At 43.8% G+C, this 15,587-nt stretch overlaps 1 protein-coding gene across 7 annotated transcripts in view; it reads left to right on the forward strand.

The window, feature by feature from the left end:
• Nucleotides 1-15,231, forward strand: part of GRB10 (growth factor receptor bound protein 10) — a 171,138-nt gene extending 155,907 nt beyond the window's left edge. For all 7 annotated transcript variants that reach the window (XM_077304161.1, XM_077304159.1, XM_077304163.1 and 4 more), the window contains 3 exons: nucleotides 461-548; nucleotides 631-724; nucleotides 11,036-15,231. In XM_077304161.1, the coding sequence (XP_077160276.1) occupies nucleotides 461-548; nucleotides 631-724; nucleotides 11,036-11,182 (329 nt within the window). In that variant the 3' untranslated portion in view covers nucleotides 11,183-15,231. The remainder of the gene's footprint in view (nucleotides 1-460; nucleotides 549-630; nucleotides 725-11,035) is intronic.
• Nucleotides 15,232-15,587: the final 356 nt, after the last annotated feature.

Genomic DNA, 15,587 nt, shown 5'->3' on the forward strand with positions numbered 1-15,587 from the left:
GGAAAGCCAGACAAGGGGGAAGTTCCTCGACCTCTTCAGGCAGTCTGTAAGGTGGGAGCTGCAATGGAGGCGGCACTCGCATGGGGAGTTTCTCATTTTGCCCAAAAGGCAGGTTGGCCCCACAGAAGCCCTTGGTGACCCGGGCAACGTTGTTGCGGTGGTACGTAGCGGGAGAGGCGGAACAGCCAACGAGGTGCCGAGGTCAGGGAGGACTTTTCTATTTGATAGGTGATACCAACATTGACTTACTCTGTGTAGTCCGCGGTGAGTCCAAGAGGGATTGCCTGATTATTAAAAACTTAAACTAAGACCAATCCCATAGGCAGCAGACCTCAGATGCTGTGATCCATAGCTGTGCCAAAAAGCAGTGCACTGTATTAGCAACATCATGGTTAGAGGACACCTTTTGGAAACTGGCACAGGACAGCTGGCTGCCACTAACCATCTATTTCTTCTTCAGTCATTCATCGGACACAACCCTGGTTTCATGGCAGAATCTCCAGGGAAGAATCACACAGAATTGTTAAACAGCAGGGGCTTGTGGATGGGTATGTGCTTTTACACTGGAGTCTGTTTTATTAATGTTTCTAGTTTGGATCGATTTTGATAGCGAAATGTGATATTTTGCAGGCTATTTCTTCTTCGGGACAGCCAGAGCAATCCAAAGACTTTTGTGCTCACACTATGCCACCATCAGAAGATCAAGCATTTTCAGATTTTGCCGGTAAGCAATGGATCCTGCCAGTCAGGAATGGATTTTATCACAGGCTTTCTCCACACATTAAAGTTTTTCTCTCCCCCACCCCTCGATATATAGGAAGTAGCTTAATTTGTCATGAGATGCTGTACCGTTTGTACAAATCTGTGAACAAAGCTTTAATTGTAGTATTTGTTTTGGGAGATGAGTGAAAAACCAACAAATTCTTGTTGCACAGTTTCAAAAGCCAGACCCCACCCCACCCCACCCCAGTGGCTTAGTCGACAGAGAAACTAAGCCATGCACCTAAAATAAGTTGTTTCCACTGCTACCCCCACAGCATGCGAATCTTCAGTCTGTATGACAGAAAAGAAGTTGTGTTTCAGAAGAATAAAGAGCCAGCAACCGGATTCTCGGCCATTACGTGGAAATATCATAGAATCATAGAATCTATGACATCTTGTGATATCCCACAGAATTGCCAGAGTGATGGCTGGCGAACCAGTTTGGTGTAGTGGTTAGGAGTGCAGACTTCTAATCTGCCGTGCCGGGTTCGATTCTGCGCTCCCCCACATGCAGCCAGCTGGGTGACCTTGGGCTCTACGCAGGTCTGATAAAGCTGTTCTGACCGGGCAGTGATATCAGGGCTCTCTCAGCCTCACCCACCCCACAGGGTGCTTGTTGTGGGGAGAGGAATGGGAAGGCGACTGGAAGCCGCTTTGAGCCTCCTTCGGGTAGGGAAAAGCGGCAAAGAAGAACCAACTCTCCTTCTTCTTCGAGTCCGGCGCCAGGCCCTGCCCACTGGCTGCCTCCACTGCTGCCGTTCTCTCCGTTCACGCTCTCCTGAGGGCAGGTGTGGGCGCGGAGGATGAGTGGTGGTGGTGGCTGGCAAGACTCAGAGCCGAGCCGTGTTCGCCGGCACTGCTTGCTCTTCATAGAATCCTAGAGTTGGAAGGGGCCATACAGGCCATCTAGTCCAACCCCCTGCTCAACGCAGGATCAGCCCTAAGCATCCTAAAGCATCCAAGAAAAGTGTGTATCCAACCTTTGCTTGAAGACTGCCAGTGAGGGGGAGCTCACCACCTCCTTAGGCAGCCTATTCCACTGCTGAACTACTCTGACTGTGAAAATTTTTTTCCTGATATCTAGCCTATATCGTTGTACTTGTAGTTTAAACCCATTACTGCGCGTCCTCTCCTCTGCAGCCAACAGAAACAGCATCCTGCCCTTCTCCAAGTGACAACCTTTCAAATACTTAAAGAGGGCTATCATGTCCCCTCTCAACCTCCTTTTCTCCAGGCTGAACATTCCCAAGTCCCTCAACCTATCTTCATAGGGCTTGGTCCCTTGGCCCCAGATTATCCTCGTCGCTCTCCTCTGTACCCTTTCAATTTTATCGACGTCCTTCTTGAAGTGAGGCCTCCAGAACTGCACACAGTACTCCAGGTGTGGTCTGACCAGTGCCGTATACAATGGGACTATGACATCTTGTGATTTTGATGTGATGCATTTGCCTTTTTTACCGCTGCATCACACTGCCTGCTCATGTTTAGCTTACAATCCACAAGTACCCCAAGTTCTCGTTCACACACAGTGTTACCTAGAAGCGTATCCCCCATCCAGTAGGCATGCTTTTCATTTTTCTAACCCAGATGCAGAACTTTGCACTTAATCTTTATTAAATTGCATCTTGTTCTCATTTAAATACATTTAAATAAATCGAAATATTAATAATAATTTGCCCATTTTTCCATTGTGTTCAGATCTCGTTGAATTCTGTCTCTATCTTCTGGAGTATTTGCCAGTCCTCCCAATTTGGTGTCATCTGCAAACTTGATGAGTAGTCCCTCCATCCCTTCATGTAGGTCCCCGCTACTCACCTCCCTCCAGTCTGATGAAACACCATTGACAACAACTCTTTGAGTGCGGTTCTCTAACCAATTCCCTATCCACCTAATTATCTGAAAATCCAGATTGCAGTCCTTCAACTTATCCATCAGAACATCATGGGGAACCTTATCAAAAGCTTTACTAAAATCCAAGTAAATGACATCAACCGAATTTCCACGATCCAGCAAACCTGTCACTTGGTCAAAGAAGGAAACCAGGTTGTTCTGACAGGACCTGTTGGAGACAAATCCATGCTGACTTCCTTGGATCACCAAATTGTCCTCCAGATGTTTGCAGATCACTCCCTTTAATATCTGCTGCATTATCTTCCCCACAACAGAGGTCAGACTCACTGGTCTATAGTTTCCCGAGTCATCCTTCCTCCCTTTTTTGAAGATCGGAATAATGTTTGCTCTCTTCCAGTCCTCTGGGACATCTCCAGTCCTTAAAGAGGTCTCAAAGATGATGGACAAGGGTTGTGCAAGTTCTCTGGAAAGTTCTTTGAGCACTCTTGGGTGCATTTCATCCGGCCCAGGGGATTTGAACTCATCCAGTGCAGCTAAATGCCTCTCGACAACCTCTCTGTCCATGTCAACCTGCCACCCAGACACTATCCCTTGGCTACTGCCATCTCTAGATGTGCCTAAACCCTTTGACCTGTGGGAAAAAACAGATGTAAAATAGGCACTGAGCCTTTCTGCTTTCTCTGCATCCTCCGTTAGAGTTTGTCCATCTGCACCTAACAGTGGGTGCCTCCTTTATTTTACGTTTGCTCCTCACATAACTGAAAAATCTTTTCTTGTTACAATGGGCTTCCCTGGCCAATCTTACCTCACTCTCAGCTTTGGCCTTTCTTTTTTCTTTTCTTTTTTTTTTTTGAATTTGTTGTTGTTTATTATTATTAAATATAAAATACAGAAGATAGAAAAAGAAGAAAAAAAGAAAGCGACCAGCTGATAGGTAGTTATTATATCCTAGTCTATACATCATCTATACAGATATACCTTACATAGTATAGTCTGATATTATCTCAAGAAACATGTAGTCAGTTGCATATTAGTCCTAGCCTAGCAGTTACTACTGTCTTTCTTGAGAAAGTCCAGGTAATCGCTCCACTGTTCGTCATATTCTTCCGGTGGTTTCTTCTTAACCATGTTAGTGAGTCTTGCCATTTTTGCTAAGTCCGCTAATTTGTCAAGCCATGTAGAAATAGTTGGGGTCTCGGTCGCCTTCCAGTGCTTCGCCCACACCAACCGTAGTTGCATGGAAGAAAAAAATTCTAGAAGAACATGGTAAGGCACTTGGATGAAAACTTAGCAACATAGATTCAGGCTTCATTGGGTATCGCATTTTAAATATTTCCTGTAACACCATGTGTATTTTAGCCCAATACTTTTTTGTTTTTTCACAATTCCACCACATATGATAAAAGGAACCTATTGCTTTATTACATTTCCAACATTTATTATCAAACCTGTCTGAAATTTTTGCAATAACCTTTGGAGTAATATACCATCTATAAAACATCTTATACCAGTTTTCCCTTAAAATCTGGCTGTTGGTTTGTTTAGGAATCCATGCTTGTTCCCAGTCCTCCATCGCAATTATGGAGCCGAAATTTTGCATCCATTTAATCATACAGTTCTTTACTTGTTCCGACTCAGTCTCATATTTCAAAAGTAGTTTATAGATCCGACCCTGTAAGTGTGGTTTTTTGAGCAATAACATGTTTTCGAAATCACTAAGAGGTGAGTTTTTGTCCACTCGAATCTCAAAGTCAGTTTTTAGTCTAGCTTTCAGTTGGTTGTACTCCATCCATCGTAGCTCATATCCTTCTTTGTTTAATACTTGCAGACTCTTGAGCTCACCTGTCCTCGTTAACAGATCCTTATACATTAGGCATGTTATTCTTTTTTGCTGCTGTCTGGAAAAATACGCCTCTATTGGCGATTTTAATAGGTATGATGAAGAACAAAGTCTTTTTTTGTATTTGTTCCAAATCTTTAAGAGAGATCTTGTCCAAAAGTTGACCTTGAGTTTTTCCTTTCCTTTTGTTTTCAGGGAGGGCCAGAGCATTTCATTAAAACTTTGCTTACTATCTACCTTTTCCAACACCAAGTCTCTTGTCATTGGGTCAGTTATCCAATCTGCCACTGCTGTCAGTGTTGCCGCATGAAGATATAATTTTAGATTTGGGACGCCCTGTCCCCCTCTCTTCTTATCATCTTGTAGGATTTTAAAGGCAATTCTTGGCCTCTTATAATTTCAGATGAACTTATTTATTTCAGACTGCCATTTATTTACCACGGAGTCGTTGATATCTATTGGTAAAATTTGAAAAAGGAAATTAAATTTTGGTAATATTGACATTTTTACTGTGGCCATTCTTGCTGACCACGAAAGGTTCAAGCTTTTCCACTTCTTAATATCCTGTTGGATTTGTAACCAGAGCTCCCCATAGTTGTTTGCAAACAGGGTCTCAGAATGTAGTTCAACAGTGGAATAGGCTGCCTAAGGAGATGGTGAGCTCCCCCTCACTGGCAGTCTTCAAGCAAAGGCTGGATACACACTTTTCTTGGATGCTTTAGGATGCTCTGGGCTGATCCTGCGTTGAGCAGGGGGTTGGACTAGATGGCCTGTATGGCCCCTTCCAACTCTATGATTCTATGATTTTTTTATTCTATCCAGTGCAGCTAACCCTCTCCCCACCTCTCCCCCCTCCCTCCCAGAACTCCACCAGAGCGATCTGGACCTGTTGTGGTATTGAAATGCTGCATCGTTATACTATTTTATTATATTGTTATACTGTTATATTATTCTGTTATATTGTTACAACCACTGTTATTAACTACTGTATGTTTTTTTAACGAAGACTTTTTCATGTATTGTTGATTAGTTTAATGTAAACCGCCCTGAGCCTTCGGGGAGGGCGGTATATAAATCTAAATAAATAAATAAATAAATAAATGCCTCTCAACAACCTGTCTGTCCATGTCAACCTGCCACCCAGACACTATCCCTTGGCGCTGAGCCTTTCTGCTTTCTCTGCATCCTCCGTTAGAGTTTGTCCATCCGCACCCAACAGTGGGCCTATTGTCTCCTTTACTTTACGTTTGCTCCTCACATAACTGAAAAATCTTTTCTTGTTCCAGTGGGCTTCCCTGGCCAATCTTAGCTCACTCTCAGCTTTGGCCTTTCTGATGATTGATCTACAGTGCCTAGAAACCTGTAGGTACTCTTCTTTAGAGCTCTGTCCTTCCCTCCATTTCCTGAACATTTCCCTTTTCTTTCTTAGTTCTTACAATACAATACAATACCTTTATTGGCATAAAGCAGATTAGGAGGATATACAAAGATAGTCAAGATACATCAGACAATTTAAGTTTAAAAACTGAGGACAGAAATTTAGCCATAATAAAAGTGACGTCGGCATCCTTATCACTCAGTAAAAATTGGCAAACCAAGTCTCTTGAATGGTTTCTCCATTTTGGTATAAGAGGTATGATATGCCTTCTCTGTTCAGTGAACAAGGGACAATCCAGTAGGATATGTTGGATGGTGTCAGGAGAACTTGATTCACAGGTGCATAGTCTGTTTTCGAAGGGGATCTTGGCAAATCTCCCTTGTAATACTTTAGATGGAAAGCCGAGCAAGCGAAAACGCCCTGCGATGGAGGGGATTTGCCAAGTTATGGAAATAAGCCGGCATTATCCCGTGCTTCACTTGGAGACCAAGTGCACGGGGAGAGCAAATTGCTGGGACAGTGGGATGGATTTCTTTCTTAGTTCCTCTTGAAGTTCTCTGTTCATCCAAACAGGCTTCTTAGAGCTCCTGCAGTGTTTTCGTCTTTCTGGGATTGAGCATGCAATAGCTCTGGTTTGAGTAGCGCCCGCCCTCTCTTGAGGGCACAGGCAGCCGTGGAAGACAGGTGGCAGCAGCATGACAAATGGGGCTTGGCTCTGAGCCACATTAGCCGCCACTGCTTGTCCTTCCGGGATGGCCATGCTCTCCATCTACTGGTGCGATCCCTGGGGTGGGACTATGGGTGTTATGTCTGTAGTTACACCGGTTTCAAGGGCCAGTAGATGTTTCCACATCCAAAAGTCTTCCAAGTGCTGTTTTCCATTTAAAAGGCATCCCACTCTGTAACAGGGTCTCTGCCTGAAATGCTGAAGAGTGACCTCACCCCTAGACATTGTCTGATGAGCAGCCCTTTTGTAGACATGCCAAGCGTCCTAACTCTAAATTCGAATGGTCCCCATAGGCTCAAAAAGGATGGGACGCCATGGTCGCCAGAGATCTACAGAGCCATAGAAATACACAAGAAGTCCATCCCTAGATGGGAACAAATACAGAACCTGCAGGTCCATAGGCTTAAGATTCCATTGTAGTTGGAATCAAGCACAAAGAGTTAATCACTTTATTTTACAGCTTAATTTCCAGTTGCGATCAGGACCCTGGGAGAGGAGGGAGCTCAGGTTCCATGTGCCCAAAATGTAAACTTCACTAAAGGACTCCCAGTGTGCATTTGTCACAACTCTTTTCATGTCTTTTCATGTCAGAGCTAATGAATTTTGAGTTTCTCTAGTTTGTTAGGGTTCCCTGGGGCTAGGTTTTAATCATAGAATCATAGAATAAATTTCTTTTGAATTAATTTCATCCCATTCGTTCTGGTCTGTCCCTCTTGGGCAAGAGAGAACAATTCTGCTCCATTCTCCATATGGCACCCTTTTAAATACTTGAAGGTGGTTATCAGATCCCCTCTCAGTTGTCTCGTCTCCTCTCTAGGCTAAACAGACCAAGCTCCTCCAACTTTTCTTCATACGTGTTGGTTTCCAAACCCCTCACCATCTTTGTCGCCCTCCTCTGGACACATTCCAGTTTGTCAACATCCCTCTTCAATTGGAGTGACCAAAACTGAACACAGGACTCCAAGTAAGGCCAAACCGGAGCAGAGTAAAGTGGTACCATCACCTCCCGTGATCTGGACATGATACTCCATTTGAAACAGCCCAAAATCCCATGTTCCTTTTTAGCCACTGAGTCACACTGCTGACTCATGTTCAATGTATGGTCTACTAAGACTCCTAGATCCTTTTTGCACACGCTACTGCCAAGACAAGTCTCCCCGTCTTATATTGGTGTATTCGGTTTTTCCTACTTTACATCTGTCCCTATTCATTTTATTCAGTTTAGCCCACTTCTCGAGCCTATCAAGATCATTCTGTATTGTGTTGCTGTCTTCAGTTGTGTTTGCTACCCCTCCCAGTTTAGTATCATCTGCAAATTAAATAAGTATCCCCTCTAATCCCTCATCCAAATCATTTATAAATATGTTGAACAACACAGGCCCCAGGACAGATCCTTGGGGAACTCCACTTGTCACTCTTTTCCAAGAAGATGCTGAACCATTAACAAGCACCCGTTAGGTACGATTTGTCAACCAGTTATTGATCCACCTGACAGAATTAGGATCCATACCGCATTTTACCAACTTGTGAACAAGAATATCATGTGGAACCTTATCAAAAGTGTACTGAAATCCAGATAAACTATGTCCATGGCATTCCCCTGATCCAGCAAGGATCTCAAAAAAAGAGATAAGGTTGGTCTGACATGACTTGTTCTTGCGAAACCCATGCTGAGTCTTAGAAATCACAGCTCTCAGTTCCAGTTGCTCAAGGATTGAGTGTTTGATTATTTGTTCCAAAGATTTGCCAGCTACAGATGTCAAGCTGACGGGTCGATAATTACCCAGATCCTCCTTTTTCCCTTTCTTGAAGATGGGGACAACATTTGCCCGCCTCCAATCGTCTGGCACCTCATCTGTTCTCCAAGAAGTGTCAAAAATAATGGACAGTGTTTCAGAGACGACATCTGCAAGTTCTTTTAGTACCCTTGGATGCAGTTCATTTGGCCCAGAAGACTTTGTTTCATTTAGGCCCATTATGCACGGCCGCCGAAACAGCGATTTCGGGTCACATGGAAAACGCGGAGGGGGAAGACGCGAGGCATACCGGTTATACACGGGGCGGGGCGCGACGGCGGCAAAACCCAGAGTAACCGATTATGCACGTGCCGATCCGGGCGCCGCTTCTGGTTGCGCCCCGCTCACCTGGAAGCTGCGCTTTCTTCCGCGTTTCACTGACGCGGCTTTTTCGGCGGCATGCACCGAAGCTGCAGCCGGTTGCAGCCGGCTCCGTGCATTATCCGTGATTTTAGTCGCCGCCATTCCACCCCGAATGTGCACTAAAACCCCCGTGCATAATGGGTCTTAAAGAAACTAAGTGTTTGTGGACTGCGCCAACAGTGATCCTATGCCACCATTTCCGTCCCCCGTGTTGTGTTACGTTTTTGCCACATTGATCACTATTTCCCTCACAAGAGAAGATCGGGGAGAAATAGGAGTTAAGCAGTTCAGCCCTCTCTTCATAATCTGTTATAATTTCACTTTCTTGTCATCTCAGTGGTCCTGTGGTGTCCCTATTCTTTTTCTTGCTTGAAATATAACTAAAGAAGCCTTTTTTATGTTTAGCATTTCTTGCTAGCCTAAGCTCATATTGAGCTTTAGCTTTTCTAACACTCCCCCTACAATTATTGGTTATTTGTTTATACTCATACTTAGTAATAAGGCCTTCCTTCCATTTCCTATATGACTCTTTTTTATTCCTCAAATCTTTTGATGACTGTTTATGGAGCCAACTTGGCTTCCTTCGGCTTCTTCCATCTTTCCTTCTCAAGGGAATTGTTTGTGATTGAGCCTTCAGTATTTCACTTTTAAGAAACTCCCAGCCCTCTTGGACTCCCATCTCTTTAAGTCTTTCTGACCACGGGACTCTATGCAACAAACCCTTAAGTCTGTGAAAATCAGCTTTCCTGAAGTCCAGTCTATACGTACGACTACGTAAAGGTTTTCTCTTTCCCATGATAGGTCACTGCTATCAAGTGTGCCCACTACTTCCACCTCATCTACCAGTTCTTCCCTATTGATGAGAATCAAGTCTAAAACAGCAGAGCCCCTGGTTCCCCTCTCTACTTTCTGGGGAATGAAGCTGTTAGCAAGACAAGCTAAGAATTTAACAGAGTTTGCGTTTTTAGCAGAGTTGGTCTTCATGCTCGGGTACCTGTATTTCTGGGTAATTGAAGTCACCCATGACCACTGTTTCCCCCTTTTTTGAAAATTGTTTAATTTGGTCTAGCAGTATCTCATTCAAGTCCTCTGACTGGCTTGGTGGTCTATAGCAGACCCCCACAATAATACCACTCTCATTTTCTATGCCTTTTATATTTACCCAAATACACTCAACTGAACTTTCATGCTCAAGTACCTGTATTTTTTCACAAGTATAAAGATTCCTAACATATATTGCTACACCTCCCCCCTTCTTTTCTTGTCTGTCCCTTCTGAATAGATTGTACCCCTCGATTTTAGTATTCCAATTGTGAGTATTATCCCACCAAGTTTCTGTGATTCCTGTTAGGTCATAGCCCCCTTCCTCTATTACGACTACTAGTTCCTCCTGCTTGTTTCCCATACTCAGTGCATTGGTGTAGAGACATCGTAGTCCATCCTTTGTGTGCCTCATGGTTTTGGTTTTTGAACTTCCTTGTAAGCTAGTAGTTCCCTGCTTAGGTGACATTCCCTGTAGATTTGAGATCTTCTCATGTTCAGATCTTGCCATCATACCAAGTTCTGAATTTACGTCTCGCTCCCCCTTTGGATCTAGTTTAAAGCCCTTTTCACCAGGTGTGCAAGGGTTCTCCCCAAAATACTTTTTCCGTCCCTTGTGAAGTGCGCACCGTCTCCTGATAATAGCCCCTCATATTGACATCGTTGATCATGATCCAGAAATCCAAACCTTTCCCAACGACACCAGTGACGTAGCCAGTCATTTACTTGCATGATTCTTCTCTCTTCCTCTGCCTCGGCCACTTACAGGAAGGACTGATGAAAACACAACCTGTGCTCCCAGGTCCTTCACCTTTCCCCCAGATCCACAAAGTCTTTCTTAATATGTTCCATGTTCTGCTGGGCAGTATCATTTGTTCCTACATGGATGAGAAGGAAGGGGTCATGATCTGTGGGATTGATGAGCCTGTCCAGCCGTTCTGTCACAGCCTTGATGTGTGCACCAGGTAGGCAGCAGACCTCTCGAGACAACAAGTCTGGCCTACACACTTCGGCCTCGACACCTCATAGCAAGGAATCCCCAATTACCTGTTTCTTCATACCTTTTGTAATGTTTGTAATGTTTTAATTGATGCAAAGTTTTATTTTGTAACCCACCGCAAGACGTTTTATGAGAGTGGTGGGTAAGAAATCTAATTAACAACCCCCACCACCACCCAAGATAGCTTCTGTTCTTTTCTTTCTTAAACTGAAAGAGGGTTTTTAAGATGTGTCTTTGCTTTAAAAAAAAACATAATAATAATATTAAATCTTTCTAGTGTGAAGAAGATGGGCAGATGTTTTTCAGCCTGGATGATGGGAACACCAAATTCACCGACCTAATACAGCTTGTGGAGTTCTACCAGCTCAACAAGGGGATCCTGCCCTGTAAACTCAAGCACCCCTGCATCCGTGTCGCCTTATGACCTCTGTTCCTCTCTTGCATCGCCATTGGTCGAAACAGACTGGACTTGCTAGAGACGTCTCGGGAAAGGAAGTTGACACTGGGGAATCGGCAGCCTCGTAGGTTGGCTCGAAACGAATGCAAACGGCACGCACCTTGGGGGCTTGGAAACAGGATGCATCCAAGGGGTCCCTGCAGACCGGCATGAGCTGGTTTGCATAACCCCTAAGAGCAATTGCCTCTGAGTGTCCCAGCAACCCCCCGCCCTCCCCCCCTGAAATTGGGAAAGGGTATGCAAAATCACTAAAAACAGACAAACAAACAAACAAAAGGAACAAAACTGGAAAAATGTCCCTTGGCTGGTGCACTTAACAGAATTGAGTTTGTGAAGCAAAACTATTGAAAATAACTCTTGCCCTGGAATAATCTTGACAATTAAGACTTGGTGTGTTTACTTTTTTGTATTGATCACTTCTCTTGTGGGTTTGTTTTCTTTGCACTCCTTTTTGTGTTTTGGATATTGCCTACAACCCTATATTAGGAGCTTGTTTTGCACAGGGTTCTAATCGAACCCTGTAAAGGCAGGAGATGCTTCATCCTAGCAGAGGTCTAGAGGACAGAAACCTTTCTCACTTCTGCAGCGACCAGTTGCGCCTTGATGTCCTTGAAGGATCCGTATAGTGATGGGGCTGAAGAGATTGCCACATGTACTCGGGGTATCAGCATTTCAAAAGGACGGCTCTGTGCGTATGTCATGTATTAGACATGCCCAGTCATGCAAAAGGCTCTTGATTTCTATGCACAAATATTCTTGGCCTTAGCCTGTTAGTGTCCTCCTCTCCTCACCGTCTTGGAAAAATCCACTTTCAGTATAGCAGAGTGATTGTGCGTGGTCTTGGGGAAGAAATATTTCACTTGTCAATTTACCTAATAGGACATGGATTCAGTGTTTCTTTTGAGCATTAGATTTCCTTGAATTTTCAGAGCACCCGTGTAGGCCTTACATTGTCATTGTATCAAACCATGGTTTACAAATATGCTAGCCGTGGTGGCAGATTGTGTTTTGTACTACCTATGGTCTTTGAGGGTGATAGTATAGATATAAAAGTCTCCTAGCTGTAGGGGGTATTTTTGTGTGCTCATCGTAGAATTCTCTTTCCGGCTGGTATCAGTAATGCAACAATTACATCCAGTCAAGTCAGTTTAGGAAATGGCATCGTCCCTTCATTTGTGCTGTAAGATCTCCAAAGTTTACGCTGGGTTGGCTCCAACTGACATTTTTCACCGCATCCTTCTTGATTTCCCTCTGGACTAACCCCTCCAGGTAGGTCCCACGTTTTTTCAGCCACCGTGGATCCAGCCTGCGGGTACAGAACCACGGACACCATCTATGAAGCACAGCTGAACAGCCCCTCCCTTGATTCTGTCCAACCCTCAGAGAGACCCCTGTGCAAGCGTCACTGGGAAGGCTGGGGGACAGTGCACTAGCTTGCTGTTTTCCGGTCTTTCATCTGGAAACTAGAAGGACCCTTTTAGGCACTCTGAAGAATCTTCCATGCTGACCATTCTCATGGGCATGACTGCACAAAGGGAATGACGCTTTGCCCAGCTTTGGCCATGTCAACTGGCAAGAGTGTCCTGACCCAGACAAACATTTGCCCCAGCAGAATGGGACTTTCCTGTCCGATCCTTCCTACTGCAGCCCTTACTAACCTCCTCAAAAGAGATGGGGAGGGGGGATTTGCAGCCATTGTCAATTGAGGGCGGAACCATCCCTGTAGAACTGATTAGATGTGTCTACGTGATTACGTTCAGTGAGATATTACGTAATTTGTGCATGGAGATGCTCCATCTTAGAGGTTTCAAATAGGGGTCCCCAGCAAGATGCCCATAGGTCGCGCCATGCACACGGACCCCTTTCCTGGTGTTCTTAGAACATGGGGGGGGGGGCGCACGTGGGGCTTTGGCCCAGCAAGGCTTCGGATTGGCCATTGAAGATCTGGCTGGCCGTGCAGATTTTCAAAGTATTGCTATGGCAGCAACTGTCACCACAACACCAGGCCGTGTGACTGAACGTAGGCAGCCATTTTGCGGCTGCACCCAACACACTGTCAGAATCCCAGAGGTGTGAACACACTCAAAAAGGATGGGGATCCCTGGTTGAGGACATCGGAACTAGGTTTGGGTGCTTCGGTGCCCGAAGCAATCTTTCCCGCCCAGAGCAGCCAGCATCAGTGGGAATGGCTGCTTCAAAAGCCAAAGTGCCCAACCCTCATCTAAACCAAGGCAGTCTTTTTAATTATTTTAAGCTACTCCATGTTCACAAGTAATATTCCCCCCTCCCCCGATGATAAACGAATGTCGAAAGCAAGGTCCCTGCTAAGTTGCTCTCCCATTGGACGACTGAACGACTGTCCGGCTTCCTTCCAGGCTTTGAAGGTGACATTCAAAGGCACAAGCAGGTGTTTCGTGGACTTTTGCATAGTTTCTGAAGCAACAGTTACATTAACCAAGGAATGTTCAGAGTTAACTGCTCCCGAGTTGAGTGTGTGTCCCCCTGACCCTCTCCCCCTTTCTTTCTTATTGAATCACTTTAAACCGCTTTTATAATTCCCGTTTCCGTCTAACTAAATAGCCCATCTGAATGGTCAGCAGTTGCTGAAACAGTAATTTATTCACACAGTATTCACATAATATTGAGATTAGTTTTAAGAGGATATAACCAGCTTGAATCATACATATCAGCTGAATTATAGAAACACTGTATTTTAGTTTACGAGTCATTCTACTAGCCTTCCCTACTGCCCACCCCTGAACTGTCTACATTATACAATGAAGAAACTTGATTTACTATAGAACCTTGCTGGTTTTTAAGTGTACAGTGTTCTTTTTAATTTTCTTAAAGACATCAAATTAAGCTAATGTGTCTCTGACTTCATTCTGCATGTTTCTGTTTAAGCCTGTTTTTAAAAAGTGATTTAACATTCTCATTCTCCACTGTCAATAACCTTTTAGAGTTTGGAAATAAAAAACACACACTTAAGTTCTTGTGTTTACATAGCGTAGTTGAACAATGCATTGACCCAGCCAAAATGGGGGGGGGGAGGACCCAGCCCATTTTGCATTGTTTGATATTTATAAAACAATTGCATTTTTATTTAAATTAAGAACAAAAGTTTTTGACTATGAAACATGATTTTGTATGTAAACGGCTGTCTATTTTGTACACTCACAACTCTTTTGAGAAAACAAACCACCCCCTGAATGCTAGTGATGTTACTTGAGCACAGCTATTGATTTTGTTTTTCTTTTCTGCCGGGAATGAAATACAAATTTCAATCTCACCTTAAATATTTCTAGCAGACTTGGCCGACTGGCAGCTTAGAAACCAAGGACTGAAGGACATTTGACTTTCTAATTTGTGTGTGTGTGTGTGTATTTAAATGACATGAATGTAAAGAGGGATTTCTCAGGGTTGTTTCAGGAGCCTGTTGAATTTGTTTCTCTTTTTTCCCCTTTATTTTTTCTTGGCCTACGACATTTATTTTCTAAATAAAATACTCCATGTAGCAATCTTGGAACTATGTTGAAGAAGGAATATGCCAAACAATTTTGGTAAAAAGAAAAAGACAGGAAAACAGTCTGTGGTGGGTGTTTTAAAACAGTACAATGTTTTTAATGTTGAATTATTCTTGAAGAAAAATGTGCCTCTGTTTTTAGATGTTTTTGTCTTCTCTTTTTTCTGCACTACGTTCCTGACCATTTTGACCAATCAATGCACCTTTCCAGTGGCAAGATCAGGCTTCTTGTACATCATAGTGTCACAATGCAAAACTTTTTGAGTGACTGTAAAATGGAATAAAAGTTAAACGTTTTCAGGGAATGCAAAAGGTATTAACTTAAAGAGACAGAACCTTTTATTCAATATGTGTTGCTTCAATCTGTAAATAGCTTTTTTTTTTTTTTTTGCTAGTGAACCTAATTGTAATCTTTCAGGTATTTTTGTACAAATGAGGGACTGATTGTTTCTTGTAACTAGAAATAAACATTAATACAATTGTATTCATTTTATATTGCTTATAATGTACTTTTTCAACTCAATTGGACTTTTGGTCCATCAAAATTAGGCTGGTCTTCTCAGACTGCCAGGAGGTCTTCTGGAGTTTCACACTGAAGGTTTTCACATCATCTCCTTCCTAATCCTTTAAGTGGAGATGCTGGGGATTGAACCTGGGACCCTCTGCATGCCAAGCAGAGGCTTTGTCATCTCTGAGGCCCATTATGCACGGCCGCCGAAACGGCGATTTCGGGTCACTTGGAAAATGCGGAGGGGGAAGAAGCGAAGCAAACCGCTTGCGCACGGGCTGGGATGCAATGGCGGCAGAACCCAGAGTAACCGATTATGCACATGGCGACCCCAGCGCCAC

This window comes from Paroedura picta, chromosome 11, assembly GCF_049243985.1.
Source record: "Paroedura picta isolate Pp20150507F chromosome 11, Ppicta_v3.0, whole genome shotgun sequence".
NCBI classification, from domain to species: Eukaryota; Metazoa; Chordata; class Lepidosauria; order Squamata; family Gekkonidae; genus Paroedura; species Paroedura picta.